Below are 14,766 nucleotides of genomic sequence, written 5' to 3' on the forward strand. Positions count from 1 at the left end.
TCACCGGATAATCTTCACTAACCAGTAACCACAAATGCAAATGCAAATGCAAATGCAAAAAAAAAAAAAAAAGGTTCTGTTATGCCAGGGGCAATTTGGCCTAAGATTGAACTTAATTCCTATAAAATAATGTTTTAATAAAACATATCCTTGCTATATTTTTGGTATGAATTATTTACTCCGAGTATTGTTAAATATAAATGAAATTGATTATTGAACACTGGTGCTTTTATCATATTGCTATTTTATACAGGCAATAAACCGCGAAGTCTTGAGTTACAAGGACTTTACCCTTCACTCTGATTCACGTCCTGTTTATTCGTAGCAAAATCATTGTATCGCACTGTTTTCGTGGCTTATTGGTTTATAAGAACATAAATATTTATGAATATTACATAAACTTATAAATACAGGCGTAGTATGCCTGTTTATTAGCAACATTACATACTAATGTGAAGGAAAAACGCTTACGTCGCAAAACAGGTTTCGCTTCCTCCAGTCCTCAAATGAAAGTAGTTCAGTTCATTTGCTGTAGTTACACATTAGTTAGAACTGAGATGTGAGAATGAGTGCATCACATGACTGCAGCACATCCACCTCACCGCCCCCGCCGCTCCGCTCCATACACTCAATGTAAACACCGTTAGCGCTCCTGCTTTGTCTTTGAGCCTGTGGCTGGAGCTCCCGACTCGCCATGCCATGGATATTTTATGGCAATACCAGTTCAGGATCATTTTGCTGGGGGACTCGACGGTGGGCAAATCATCTTTGCTCAAGAGGTTTACGGATGGCATATACAGCGATGTAGCGGATCCTACGGTCGGTGTGGATTTCTACGCCCGTTCACTAGACATCGAACCCGGGGTTAAAATTAAACTACAGCTATGGGATACAGCCGGACAAGAGAGATTCAGGTTAGTGCTCTATTTATTATTATTATTATTATGTTCTGTCTGCTGGCTATGTCTCAATGCACTGTGATATGGATTGAATGCGTAGCCTACATCACTATATGATTTTATCACATAGAATGACGGCAAGTATCCACGCATGCTTTTGCGATGTCATTGGTTGTGTAATATTGTGTAGAGCAGGGTTATGTTCTAGGTTAGTCCTTTATATCAGTATTTTTACTGTAATATATTATCATTCTACCTTTATGTATATGCCTGTTATATCATTTACCTGGTGGGTTCCGCGTAATACAGTTCAGGCAGACATTCACAGGCCTACCAGACTGTTTATGAATGAGTTAAACTGGCTCATCTCATTGATTTATTTTTTTTAATGTCATATGCCTCACCTGTTTGGATTCATTACTGAGCATGTTTGGTTTAGTACTGTCACTGGGCTTAGATCCTGATGTCTCTGATCAGCTTGCCCTATTTTTGAAGCACCACTTGCCTTCAGGGAAGCACAAACATCCACCCTCAATGCTTTAAAGGACCATTCATGAAATTTAAAAATCAACCACCACAAAAGCCTTTCTTGTTTTTATAAATGCATTCTGAATGATCAGACTCCCCACTTGATTTCCATACAATATCATGGAACACTGTATGCACAAATGGACACACAGGTTCTCTGCTCAACATCCTTTCAGGTATATGATCTATTAACATTAAATGTATAATTACAATATTTTAGTACACCAGGCCACCTAGAAACAAGCAACTGCAGATGCAAGATTTATATAGACTAGAAAGTCACACTGCTTGAATGTGTGCCATTGCTATTGCCACACAGTGAAAAGTGGAATAGACAATTGAAATAAGGACAAAGAAATAAGGAATACATTTCTAGCCTCACTGCCTCACTGAACACCCTTTTTGCAGTTTTAAAGGGTTATTTCACCCAAAAATGAAATTTCTGTCATTAATTACTCACCCCATTGTCGTTCCAAACCCATAAGACCTTCGTTCATCTTCAGAACACAAATTAAGATATTTTTGATGAAATCCGAGAGGTATATGACTTGTCCATAGACAGCAAATCACCACTATCGAGGTCCAGAAAGGTTCTAAAGACATTGTTAAAACGGTCGACGTGACTGCAGTGGTTCAAACTTAATTTTATGGAGAATACTTTTTGTGTACAAAATCAAAACAAAAATCCAAAAATTTTCAACCATATCTTCTCTTCTGTGTCATTCTCATAAGTTTTTTACTTCCAGTGCTTCCAGGTTCTACGTCAGAATGCCGACTCTGGCCGGCTGTCTGTGTCAGCATCACACGCATGTGTTGTGCTGCTCACATGATCAGCTTTGGCCAATACTGAGCCGGCATTCGGACGTAAACACGGAAGCCTTCACTGTGCTTACTGCGTCAACTATGTAAGGAAAATGACAGGAAAGAGAAGAGATTGTTGAATAAAGTGTTTTTTTGTTTTGTTTTTGCGCACAAAAAGTATTCTTGTCTCTTCATAAAATTAAGGTTAAACCACTGCAGTCACATTGACTGTTTTAACAATGTTTTTAGTACCTTTCTGGACATTGAAAGTGGTGATTATATTGCTGTCTATGGACGAGTCATATACCACTCTGATTTCATCAAAAATATCTTCATTTGTGTTCCGAAGATGAACGAAGGTCTTACGGGTGTGGAATGACATGAGGGTGATTAATTAATGACAGAAATTTCATTTTTGGGTGAACTATCCCTTTAAAGCTATATGCTAGTCCTGATACGATTTTGTGTCTTGTGTAAGGGATTATTCCACTAGTGAATTTTTGTAAATGTAACTTTGATGTAACTTATAAATTACTTGATTTTTCATATTACTTGTTTTTTCAACAATTTTCTGTTATTTGGATATTACATCTTGCAAAATCCATCCTTCAATTCAGATGTGCGCTAGGTAGCTATAAGTTAAATATATTACACAATGAATTAAACCATTAAACCTCAATGGTTTCTGGTTTCAGATGTATCACCAGGTATTTCTTACGATGTATGAGGTTAAATGGTTAAAGTAACACATTGGGTATTAAAGGAATATTCTGGGTTCAATAACAACTAAAATATATATATATATATATATACAGCTCAAACAGTATGCCAGAAGAATTGATGTAGGCCTAAGTGATGTTATAAAATTCTTCAAGAGCTTCACCTTTCAAACACAATCTCATCTATTTTATGTTTTGATATATATATATATATATATATATATATATATATATATATAAAAAGCAATAAGGTACGAGAGGCTGTGCTGTATCGTGTATTCGCATCGTGCCTAACAACGCCCTTCAGCCATTAATTATTATCGATACAGCACTAGCCTCGAGTACGTTATTGCTTTTACAAAAAGGTTACCATACAAAATTAAAGCCAAAAATACGTATCAATGCAACTTTCATGAAGTAAACTTTCAATAAAAGCCTTCCTTCCACCGGAAAAAATAGTCCCTGACCGTGAACAGCAACAGAAGTTACATTATTACGCCATTAGATGGCAGCGAAGACTGTCTTTATGACTGTGTCAGTCAGTAGCGAAGACTTTTACATTGAAAACACTGAATTGTTGTGAACACGGAACAAGACGCAACTGACAAACGCTTTGACTAGCGCCGTCAGTCACGGGAAAACCCCTTAACTGTTAAAAGGACAAGATAATACATCGGACATTTAAACAGGTTTTTTATTATGAACATAGGACTGACCTGAAGGAAAATGCTAAATCTGAATGCAGGTAATAAACTCGCTCAATCAACCTCTTTCTCACAATACTCTTCTAGTTCTACATAATACAGTAAGCTTCAATTCAGTTTACAGTTGCTAAGAATGGTTGCTAAGGGTGTTATGTAGTGTTACACAGAACCGTTGGATGAAGCACAAAAATAAATACACAGCTATTGACCAATCAGAATCAAGAACAGGAACTAACCGTTTATATATATATATATATATGGTGGCTAATTTGTATGAATTTTTATGATCCCATTCATACTTTTTTTTTCTACATATGACCCACTGATAGTTAGATGTAAGGGTGGAGCTTTATGCTTACTTTTTTGATTGAGCTTAACTTGAGCTTAACTTATTCAATTCCTTTAAAATGGTCTGGATCTAAGAATCTCTGGAAATTATTTTGTGTATCTATGCAATCACATGAGCCTTGAAAATATCATCTTCTTCTTCCCCTCAGGTCCATCACCACTTCCTACTATCGCAACTCTGTTGGCGGGCTCTTAGTCTTTGACCTGACGAACAGGAAGACCTTCGATCACGTGCGGGAATGGCACCGAGAAGTCAGCGAGCATATCCTGCCTCATCACATGGTCTACATCCTGATCGGCCACAAGAGTGACCTGAGCCGCGACCGCAAGGTGACACGGGACGAAGCGGAGCAGCTGGCGGCCGAACTCGGCATTCGCTACGTGGAAACTTCAGCCAAGTGCAACAGCAATGTGGAACGTGCTTTCGAGCTGCTCACACGGGACATCTATGAGCTGATGAAGATGGGTGAGATCTCCACGCGTGACGGCTGGGATGGGGTCAAGAGTGGCCTCACCGCTAAAGTTCTTTATCCAGCCGAGGAGGAGGCGGAGCGAGAAAAGAGCTGCAACTGCTGACTTCCACAATCCACCTGTAATTGCTCACCTGTATATCAGTCGGTTGTTGCTCACCTCGGCTTTCACTAATGTGTCGCATCATGGTCACTGCCTCAGGGCCTGGACCGCTGCACTTACCTTGTTGTTGCTGTCTGAGGTTGATGGTACAAACCACTCAAAAGTGTTTAGTATTTAGGCTTGCATGGACAGGTCCTGCTTCATATTGTTGGAATTCACCCCATGTTTTGAAGTTTGCAGCAATCTTGTGGATAACATGTGGATAAACATTTTTACATTCTAGTTTAAGCTGTATGTCTCATTGTACTTCACATCGTCTGGAGATATTAAGGTTTATTTGGCTTGTTCCTTTCCCTTTAACCATTATTACTGTGGTACCATTACTATTTAGAAAAACATCTAGTGATTACAACGTACAATGTCCGTTCACTTACAGATTTAAAGACCCCATAAAATGGCTTGACAACATGGTTTTCTTTCCCGTGTTGACACATTTCTTATTAAAGCAGGTAGTTGGAGCTGGACAATAGCTTGTCCTTAAAAATACCCATTAGCTTTTAGCTTATGTTAGTGCTGTGAACCATAATTTGCTATTGCTAGTCAGTTGGCAGGTGGTATTAGGAAAAGGATATTTGAGAGCATTTGACTGGACATCAAAATGTTTGATCCAGTAGCAGTAAAACATTTTCCCCAGTATATTTTTGTCTTTTAAATGTTTTTAGGAGTGCACATAGCATATAGATGCCTTTAAAGCGAGAGACTTGGACTGAAAGCCACAAAACTCCCATTTTGGTTTTCTGGATTCTTCGGTTAAGACTAATTTGAGACAATGAGGACAGTTGTTGGCTGGTAGACATCATTTCTGGGTAAAGAGGCCTGACTAAACCTCCTTTTTAACTGATTGCTGGATTTGCAAATGTAATTTTAGACAATTTTGTCTGATTTAGACAATTGTGATCCATTTTTGTACTACTTTGTTTGTTACAGCCCAACTTCTGCAGACATTATTATGTGCACAAAGCCAAAATACTTTACTGTAATAGTTCAGGAAATAATTGCCAATGCAACATATTTTAAATTGTTCATGGATAAATACATAATATTTTGTCAAATCTGTAGTATTTATTCTCTAAAAGCATATAATGTAATCACGATCTGCCCATCTAGACAGCATTGTAGTGCATCATAGATAAATTCCTGACACAAAGACTTCCAAAAAATAGACGGCAAATATTATTGCTGCTTCTAAGACACCGTGTTTTGGCAGCATCACATGTATCATCCAAGATTAAGTCAAAAGAAATGTTGATAATGAATATCTCATTGAGTACTAAAAAAATATCAATCTAATTAAATGGACTATTCTACCCAAAATGTGTGTGTGCTATGTATGTTTGTGTTTTTTACTATCCAATATCATTAGCTCAGCAACACGCTAACAAGTGTACAAATTGCTACTGATGTATAGCATTTTATAACAGTCACTTATAAGGTTCCATTTGTTAGCATGTTGCCTTAATCCTAAAGTATAAACTTTACAACACGAATAGCGTATGCAGAAACACATAACCTTTCAAAGTATACTTCATATGTAGCGTGATAGCGCGAACACAGGCACTTGACAAATGCAAACTAAAACATTTCATCCTTGTTCAGTGTCTGCGTGATTTCTCTCCAGAAGTTATGAGCGATAAAAATGTCTTTGTACTCAAATTTATAGTTTGTACTAGAATTGTGGGTGTCTATCCCCCAGATTTATACAGTGAAATGTAATTGAGTTGGTCCAACTTAATTTGATCAAATACAGCTTAAATGAAATGGATATATTTATAAAGGATTTTTATGCTTGCCCAACTCAGACTAAAACATTTAAAAAAAAAAATTATTAGGTAGAAATGCTTCCAATGTTGTTCCCCATATGTAGAGACAAAAGACAAAACTTGAGGTGTTTTTATTTAAAAGTCAGGTATAAACAGTTATTTACTGTAAAACAACCTAAAAGATTAGAAAAACAGAAAATATCCATAGCTGTCAAAACATTCAATATGATAAATAAACAGTTTGTTAATGAGTTATTGTATTTAGAACTTTGAAATTTTATGTTTACATTTATTCATTTAGCAGATGCTTACAAATAAGGAATACAACAAGTGATCAATCTTAAGGAGTCAAACACAAGAAATGCTAAGAATACAAAGATTCAAACATTGTTCAAGCTACAACAGAGAGGGATTTAATAGTGAAAGCATAGAAGAGATTTTTTTAAGAGTCAGCAGGATGCCATTAAGTGCTCATGGAAGAGATGAGTTCTCAGCCGCCCGGATATAGGGTTAGGAAGATTGTGGTAAGTCCAGCCAGGAGAGCGTTGCAATAGTCCAGTCTGGAAATGATAAGAGCCTAGGCAAGAAGTTTTGTTGCATGCTCCGTTATGAATGGCCTGATCTTTCTGGTGTTGTGCAGTGCAAACTTGGATGATCTTTGCAATGTGGTCTCTTGAATGTTAGCTGGTCATCAAAGATTACCAAAAGATTTTTTGGCGGATCAGGATGGAGTTATTGTTGATGAGCCTAGCTGGATGGTGAAATTATACAAAATCATCAGAGCGGCTGAGAAGACGAGAAGTACTGTCTTTGCTAGATTGAGTTGCAGGTGATGTTCTTTCATACATGCTGAGATGTCCGCCGGGCACTCCAAAAAAAGAAATGAAAAGTAAAGCTGTGTGTTATCAGCATAGCAATGGTAGGAGAATACATGTATAGTAGGTCCCAGTAATGTATATGAATATATGGAAAAGAGGAGGGGTCCTAGCATTTACCCTTCAGGTACCCCATGACTAGTTGATGTGCTTTGGATTCCTCTCCTCCCCAGGCAACTTTGAAAGGCCTATCTGTGAGGGAAGATTCGAATCAGCAAAGTGCAGTTCCTATGATGCCCAGTGATGAAAGGGTATACAAAAGGATTTGATGGCTAACGATGGCAATCCAATTGTGCCAGCCTGTGGAAAGTCTATCAATAAATAACACAGTAATTTATATATAACAAAGTATTAATAGATACCATATTTAACAAATGGCAAATCAGATTATTTGAGCAAATATGACTTACTATCACTAGAAGGTTGTCACATTGATATTCAATGATTCCACAATGATGTTTATCAAGCTGTAAAAGAGAAGATTTAAAGTACATGAATACCAAAGTCCCTTTAAGACAAGTCATTTCACTCAGCGGCCATCTTTGAAACACCCCTCGGGCATAGTGCAGCTCCTATCTCTTTGAATAGGGAAACATCAAATTCTCCAAAGCTGTTTGCCAAGCTTTCGATTAAATTTCATATTTGAAATCACCAATGAAATCTGACAACAACTGCCTCATAAATTTTGTTTCTAAACGCTCGAATCATGACAAAAAACAACAAAACCCCCCCCGGTATTTTTCAGGCTGGATCAAGCTAATGCGCATGCGCAGTCCTAAATGCGCGTCTCTTGTGCCTCATTTCGGAGGCAAGCGTCTGACTGTTTCTAACGGCCGCTGCAGTGATGCGATGACTTTACCAATCGGCGATTGGCTCTTATTTAGAAGGCGGGACTTATTCCGACATATTGCTTGTTGTACTTTCTCCTATTCAAAATAATGCGAGTGACGCATCTTGTGAAATCAGATGCCTTTGTTTACATTTTTATAGTTATGGTTCTTGGTGTCAATGGGCCTTTACACTGTATGAGGGACCCAAGTCATATCTTCAGACCAGAATATCATACAGACTTGCAGGTGGGCATACTTTAAAATAACTGTATAGCAATGCCTTGGCATCCACCAACAAGCACCACTAAAATTCTAGTTTTGTCTACTTGTATGGAGGTTGAATTCACCAACACCAGGATCGTGTCTCAGGCACTGACTGTACAATAGTCTCTGAGTAACGAAGACCATGTGCTACTTCATATCAGTGCAGAGGTACAGATATAAGACCATCATTTCAGACACTCTTTATTTTACCAGCATGTCAGCAAGACTTCAGTTATGCCTGCTGTAAAGAGATTTTGCATGCAGCATAGCTGAGCGTCTTAGCTCCATCATGTGCCGATGGCTTTACTGGGTGTGTTTGTACGTACATTTCTGTATGGCTAAATGTATTGTAAATAGCAGCAAGGCGCAATGTACTTAAATGTCAGGTGAGGCTTTGATGGAAGCTAAAAGATTTGTGGCTTAACCGCAGGTCAACGTAACATCTCCTTTCATACCACACATACTCTATAGAGTAATTATGAAAGCTTCATAAAAGAGTAAGGGAAAGTCTTCTTTGGGTCAGCAGAACATCAAAATAGTACTGAACACACCTTTTGATTTTACAGATCAAGTATGAAATTCTCCCAAACATGATCTTCAATGTAATATGTTGGTATTTAAACATAGTTGATCATATCCATTCTGCAGACCTCCCCTCAAATGCACAGAAAAATAGGAAGAAAAAATGTCAGATTTGGTTCCTTTTGAACCACATGCTGTAGGACAATCATGTTTCTGTGCTCATTTATAGTGAAATGAGTAAATAACTAAATCCATTAAAAGTTGTAATTGCAATATTGACACATTCAAGGGTTTCTTTTCTCATCCAACATTAGAACTTATGAGACACTGGGTTTATTTTGTTCTTTTCTTAATAAAGTGTAATAATACATGCTGTAACAATTGCTTTTCTTGAGACATTGCAGTGGCTGATTGTATGTTTATTGGAATGGGAAATCAGATTGGATTTTGAAGCACCAAGAACACAAAGAAAAGGACTGTGGACAAATTACTGACCAATCTTCTAAATGTGAACAATTTTAAACAAGTTGGGAGCTGTGGAGTTTACATGGATGGAAAATGATGGTGATGAGAGATATATGTTAATATGCTGAGAATAAGGTTAAGGTTAAATTTACCAACACAATTCACACATGAAAATAGCCAAATGCAGCGTGAAAAGCCTTGTGGAATCACTTTCTGAACATGATATTTCAAATTACGATGAATTGAGTAAATTAGGTTCTACATTAGTAATATTTAAAGGAGTGTGTATGTATACATATATAAATATTCAAAAAAATTGACTCAATGGACCGAAATATGTGACCACACTGCTGTTGTGTTGTGGCCACTGAATGGTTTTGCACAATTTGACAACTAGTTTCCATGGTAACTGCATTAATTAAATATGTACGCATGCCATATTTAACTGCACATTGCTCTTCACTTACTATTTCACAGATAAATGCATTTTTAATGTATATTTACCACAAATCTTTCAAAATGGTGGTGCCAAATACTTTTTACACGCCCCCTTGTGGTCAGCTCTATGACTACATTTTTAGAAAATGGGTTGCAGTGAAATAAATCACAATGGTGTTAAATAGCTGGTGTAAATGAAATAAGATAACTGTGTATTATAGATAGAGAATAGGACATTTTAGTATAAGAGCAGGACTTTCATTAGTCACCCACTATCAGCCACACACTGTTAATTCTGTACATATAAACATGTCTGTACATGCCTTTAGGGGCTCATCAGTGGTGTGGATGAGCAGAGAAAAATGTAAATTTTAAATGTTACATCAACTGTAATGAATGCTAAAGCCAATAGTAATGATGTACATCAAGCTCTGGACATTGTAAACTGTCAATATATTTGCATTGTGATTTGGTAATTATATAAGATTCATTATGTTTAAATAAAATTAGGATGAAGTTCTGTGTTCTCATCTCTTGCAGGTTTTTTTTTTTTTTTTTTTTTTTTTTTAAGACAAGCAGTGTAATATGGCATGATTTCACCATTCTGAAAATGTACCATTTGTATATGTTGACTTTTCAGTTATTCTTTCTGCAGGTTACTTTGTTGAACCAGTGGCGGAAAATTAAGTAGGTGCATCTCAATTCACATACTTCTTTATAGGTTGTATCTAAAACCGCCCCTTATATGCTTATTCACTATTCCCTACACTACTCCACTAATATAGTCCACTGAATGAGTGAATGAAAACGAGTGAATGATTGAATGAGTGCACTTGGTATGTACACTATGATTTCGGACACTATTACAAATGAATGCCTACACAAATAATAGGGAATAGGGGCGATTACAGACACATCCATCTGTTTAACCGATTCATTCAATTAGGGGTGTTCGATTTCCAGGTTTTTCGGAGTTGACTCCAACTCCCACCATTGACTCCATTTACTTTACATCAAAAAGGGCCAGGAATGAGATTGCAGTCGTTATTACACACATACATTTTTTTTTTTTAATTCCCCGACACAAAGCCTTAAATTTCCCTTATTAAAACAACACACTTTTAGCATGACTGTCCAAATTAGTCCAATTTAGGCAGTAGCTCCTCTCTGCAGAACATGACATCCAGGGGGTGGAGACAGGTAGGTCTAGGGATATTTAAAGTGGGAGGAGTTGGATCCAGATCCAGGGGGTGGAGATGGGTAAGTTTAGGGATCAAGGGGTGGAAACAGGTAGGCTTAGGGTTATGTAAAGTGGGAGGAGCTGGATCTGGATCCAACCTCGCCCCTGGATCTCGTGTTCTGCAGTGAGGATCATCTCAATTTAGAGATGACATTACATCGAAATGATGAGTAGCTCTCAATGTTGTCACCTAGCTGTTGCCGATATCTGATTTTACAGAGGGAAAAGTCATGAAAAACAGCCGTTGAATATTATGTCAGAATCAAAAACGAGAAAATGAGAAAAAAAGGTATTCTTTAATGAATTCGTCTCATTATAATGGTTGGGTAAACTTGATGTGAATCTTGATGTGAGTTTTTAATGATTTATGGTTAGTTGATTATTTACATTTACATTTATTAATTTTGCAGATGCTTTTATCCAAAGCGACTTACAAATGAGGAATACAGCAAGCGATTCATTGTAAAGAGGCAAATGAACACAAGAAGTCCTCACAATACAAGTTTCAGACATTGCTTAGAGTAGCATAAGCTAGAATTGGGGGGGGGGGGGGGGTGGGGGGGGGGGGGGGGGGGGGGTGAAAGCATCTTTTTTTTTTTTTTTAATGATTAGGTTAAGTGCTCACGGAAGAGATGAGTTTTCAGTTGATTATGAACATAAATAGCTTAACCATGAAACAACCAAATTTATATTTATAGCCTAACATCAAACTACAAAGCTGGCATGGAGGTATGTATAAAGTCAACATGACTGTTTTTTATTTCTAAGCTACATGTGGGATAAAAGTATATGACAAAGTTGTTTCTGCGACAGCTCCAGCTCTCTGACACATGGTGTAATACATGAGTGTCTGAATTCCTCACTTCATTTTGTTCACTCCTTGCTGATATAAGCTGCATCCCAATTCAAAGGCTGCATTCTTCGAAGGACTCGGACTTCAAAGGCTTCACCTTTAAAGTCTCAAGTCAGAATATAAAGTATATAAAACCACATCTTGGTAAGATATAAGTCAACATCTAAACCGTGCAATGAATTCTGGGATAGGCTATAGGCTGCGTAGGATCCATCCGTTAACTGCGTCTCAATTCAAGAAGCTGCATCCTTCGAAATCCGCATTCGAAGGCCGATTGTGTGTCCCAATTCAAAGGCTCCTTCAAATGCGGCCTTGAAATGCGTCCTTCATTTCACAGGCAATGAAGGATACAAAGGACGGATCCTTCACACACTCACACCCCCAAGCTGTCTTATAGTTACTTGATATAAACGTACATTTTCAAAAATTAACTCACGTTTTTGCTATGGTTGTGTGTAATTTACGTTGTAGAACAAAACGTCAAAGTATCATCAAGTTATGTTTACCACATGTTTTATTTTACAAATAAATAAAAAAAAAAAAACCCATTATAAAACCCCATAGGAAATCTCGAAAGGAACCAGCGGCGAATTAGGCACCGTTTACACTAGTGCGTTTTCGTTTTAAAATGAAAACGATCCTGGTCTATGCTAGCGTTCCCACAGTTTTAGAAATGATCTCAGTCTACATTACACAACCAAAAACACATGTCAAATGTCCATTCATGCACACTGGGTATGCGCGTTTGTTTAAACAGTTGCCTCTTGCGCATGTTGCTGCAGTATTAAAAAAAAAAGAAAAGCAGAGTTTAACTGCACAATGGATGCTAAAAATGACAACAAAGCCAGCAAAGCTTGCAGTTCAGTCTCCATGTTATTGTTTACACGGTCGCCAAGGATGCGCAGAGAGAACTTGGGCAGCCACGCCATCGTTTTCAAAGTCTTCGTTTTAGTGCGTTTACACTGAAACGCAACCCCGGCGTTTTCAAACTAAAACGGGCTCTGCAGCGCATTTTCGAAATTCGAATTCGAATTCGAATTCGAATTTTTGAGGGTCGAAACGCCGGAGTAGCCTAGTGTAAACAACAGGCCTAACCGTAGCAAAAGTTATGCCTTTTAAAACTAAGGGGATGTTTACATGACACCGTCGTGTAACTTTTTATGTGTTTTGGCTGTTCATTTACATGACAACAGCGTTTTGGTGGCCTGAAAATGCTAACTTTTGAAAACGGGTTTCAAAGTGCAAGTTTTTGAAAACGTCTCCAAACGCGAATCTGTGAAAACGATTACGTCATGCACATGCTTATAAGATGTTCAGTCTAGTGTTTCATCGCCATCTAATGGCCTGCCAGCAGAGTTTACACGGAACAACACAAGCGCTGTTTACACAGATTCGTATGAATGGGGATCGCACTACTTGATCGTTTTGACAATGGGGTTTGAAAAAACTTCTCCGTTTTAAGCATATCGTTGTCGTGTAAACGTACCCTAAAACACGTGTATAAACGGGGCCTTAGGCTTCTGAGTTCTGACATCACCTGCAAGCAGCCTTACTATATAGAATGCTAAATATCATTTTGGCTTTAAAATGATTTCCCAATAAATAGGCAAGAATAAACCTGGTGTTCTCCATTATTCATGTTCTTTACGACAACAAAACACTTGAATGCGGGCTTGTAATCACGACTGGGAAGTAGGAAATTTCCGATAGCACGTGAAGGCAGCATTATAGTTGTAGAATAGATGCTCGATGGCCACCGAATGGACTCTCCCTGAAAACGTGATGAATTTGGAATATGGAAAAGAATAAGCCGAAGAAGCCCAGCAGTTTAGCATAATGTAACAATGCTTCTTAATGCTATAGTGTTACCAAAAAATAATATTCTAGCATTTTATTCCTGGGTCATGAAGGATAAGACTTTGCTGTATGACTGCATTCACTCACACACACAATCACAATATGACATTTACAGTAGAACGCATTCATAATAATCAACAACGTTTTTACCTCTAAGATATGTTAGCTATTGTTAATTTGATGTTTAATGTGTGTAATTATTATATACTCGTTTAAACATTTTTTGTAATCACTAGCCAATCAGACAACACCGACGAAGCATCCACAGTTATGTTATTGGCCAAAGTGCTTGTCAATCATCAACGTTACCGCCCTAATCCCATGATGCTTCACGTTAGAATACATTTCTGCACTTGTGTTTCGAGTTAATTTAGTGTATTAACCAACAAATATATCTATAATCTTGTACAATTGATTATACAGTGTATAATGAATTGGGAATCGTAAAGCATACTAAAAATAAACGTTGTTTTGACTTGCCATATATTTGTTACCCTCGCTGAGAAACCCTGACTCCCAGAATGTGAGGTCCAGTCAAAAAAACAATAGATTAAAAAGGGTATCTGCCGTGACTGGCACAGCTGTGGAAGGGATTCTCTGACACAGTTACGGAATCGCTATCAAGAGATTTCGGATGCACAATTTTTAAAACTCGGAGCTGCCAATGATCGTTGTTCTTGGCGCTCCATTCTTAAAATGTTAAAGATAGATGAACAGTAATGTAGAATAAAACGCTTTCGTCCTAGTTATTTAAGTGTAGTATGTGTGTATCTGTTTGTTTATAAACTGTTTATTTTTCCGTAGTAGAAAAGTATTAGATTTACACGTTAAACGTGAGTTGTATATAGCGTTTGTGAATGTTTTTAAGTGGTGTGTTAAACAAAAATAAAACCTTTTGAAAAATTATTTCAATTGTATCAGATGATTTTATGAGGGATTACCATATTCACATACAACGCATGCATACTCTTATTGTACTCCAGCTACTCAATTTTGATTGTTTAATGGATATTTGGGTGGATTTCCAATT

The 14,766-nt window shown here is 37.5% G+C and overlaps 1 protein-coding gene and 1 non-coding gene across 2 annotated transcripts; both read left to right on the forward strand.

The window, feature by feature from the left end:
* Positions 1 to 557: 557 nt before the first annotated feature.
* Positions 558 to 10,306, forward strand: rab42a (RAB42, member RAS oncogene family a). Its single transcript, XM_051872269.1, has 2 exons — positions 558 to 914; positions 4,149 to 10,306. Exons 1-2 carry the CDS (start codon positions 700 to 702, stop codon positions 4,573 to 4,575), a joined length of 642 nt encoding a protein of 213 aa, XP_051728229.1. The 5' UTR covers positions 558 to 699; the 3' UTR covers positions 4,576 to 10,306.
* Positions 10,307 to 14,288: 3,982 nt separating this feature from the next.
* On the forward strand, positions 14,289 to 14,424 carry LOC127501732 (U11 spliceosomal RNA). Its single transcript, XR_007926712.1, has one exon. It is a non-coding gene; the product is annotated as a U11 spliceosomal RNA (small nuclear RNA).
* The last annotated feature ends 342 nt before the right edge of the window (positions 14,425 to 14,766 follow it).

Source organism: Ctenopharyngodon idella, chromosome 19 (genome assembly GCF_019924925.1).
Source record: "Ctenopharyngodon idella isolate HZGC_01 chromosome 19, HZGC01, whole genome shotgun sequence".
NCBI classification, from domain to species: domain Eukaryota; kingdom Metazoa; phylum Chordata; class Actinopteri; order Cypriniformes; family Xenocyprididae; genus Ctenopharyngodon; species Ctenopharyngodon idella.

What these genes read in the sequence shown, in the direction of transcription:
- rab42a (XM_051872269.1), top strand. Translation starts at nt 700, where the DNA reads ATGGATATTTTATGGCAATACCAGTTCAGGATCATTTTGCTGGGGGAC. An exon ending in GCCGGACAAGAGAGATTCAG is followed by an intron (nt 915 to 4,148) that starts GTTAGTGCTCTA and finishes TCTTCCCCTCAG; the next exon opens with GTCCATCACCACTTCCTACT.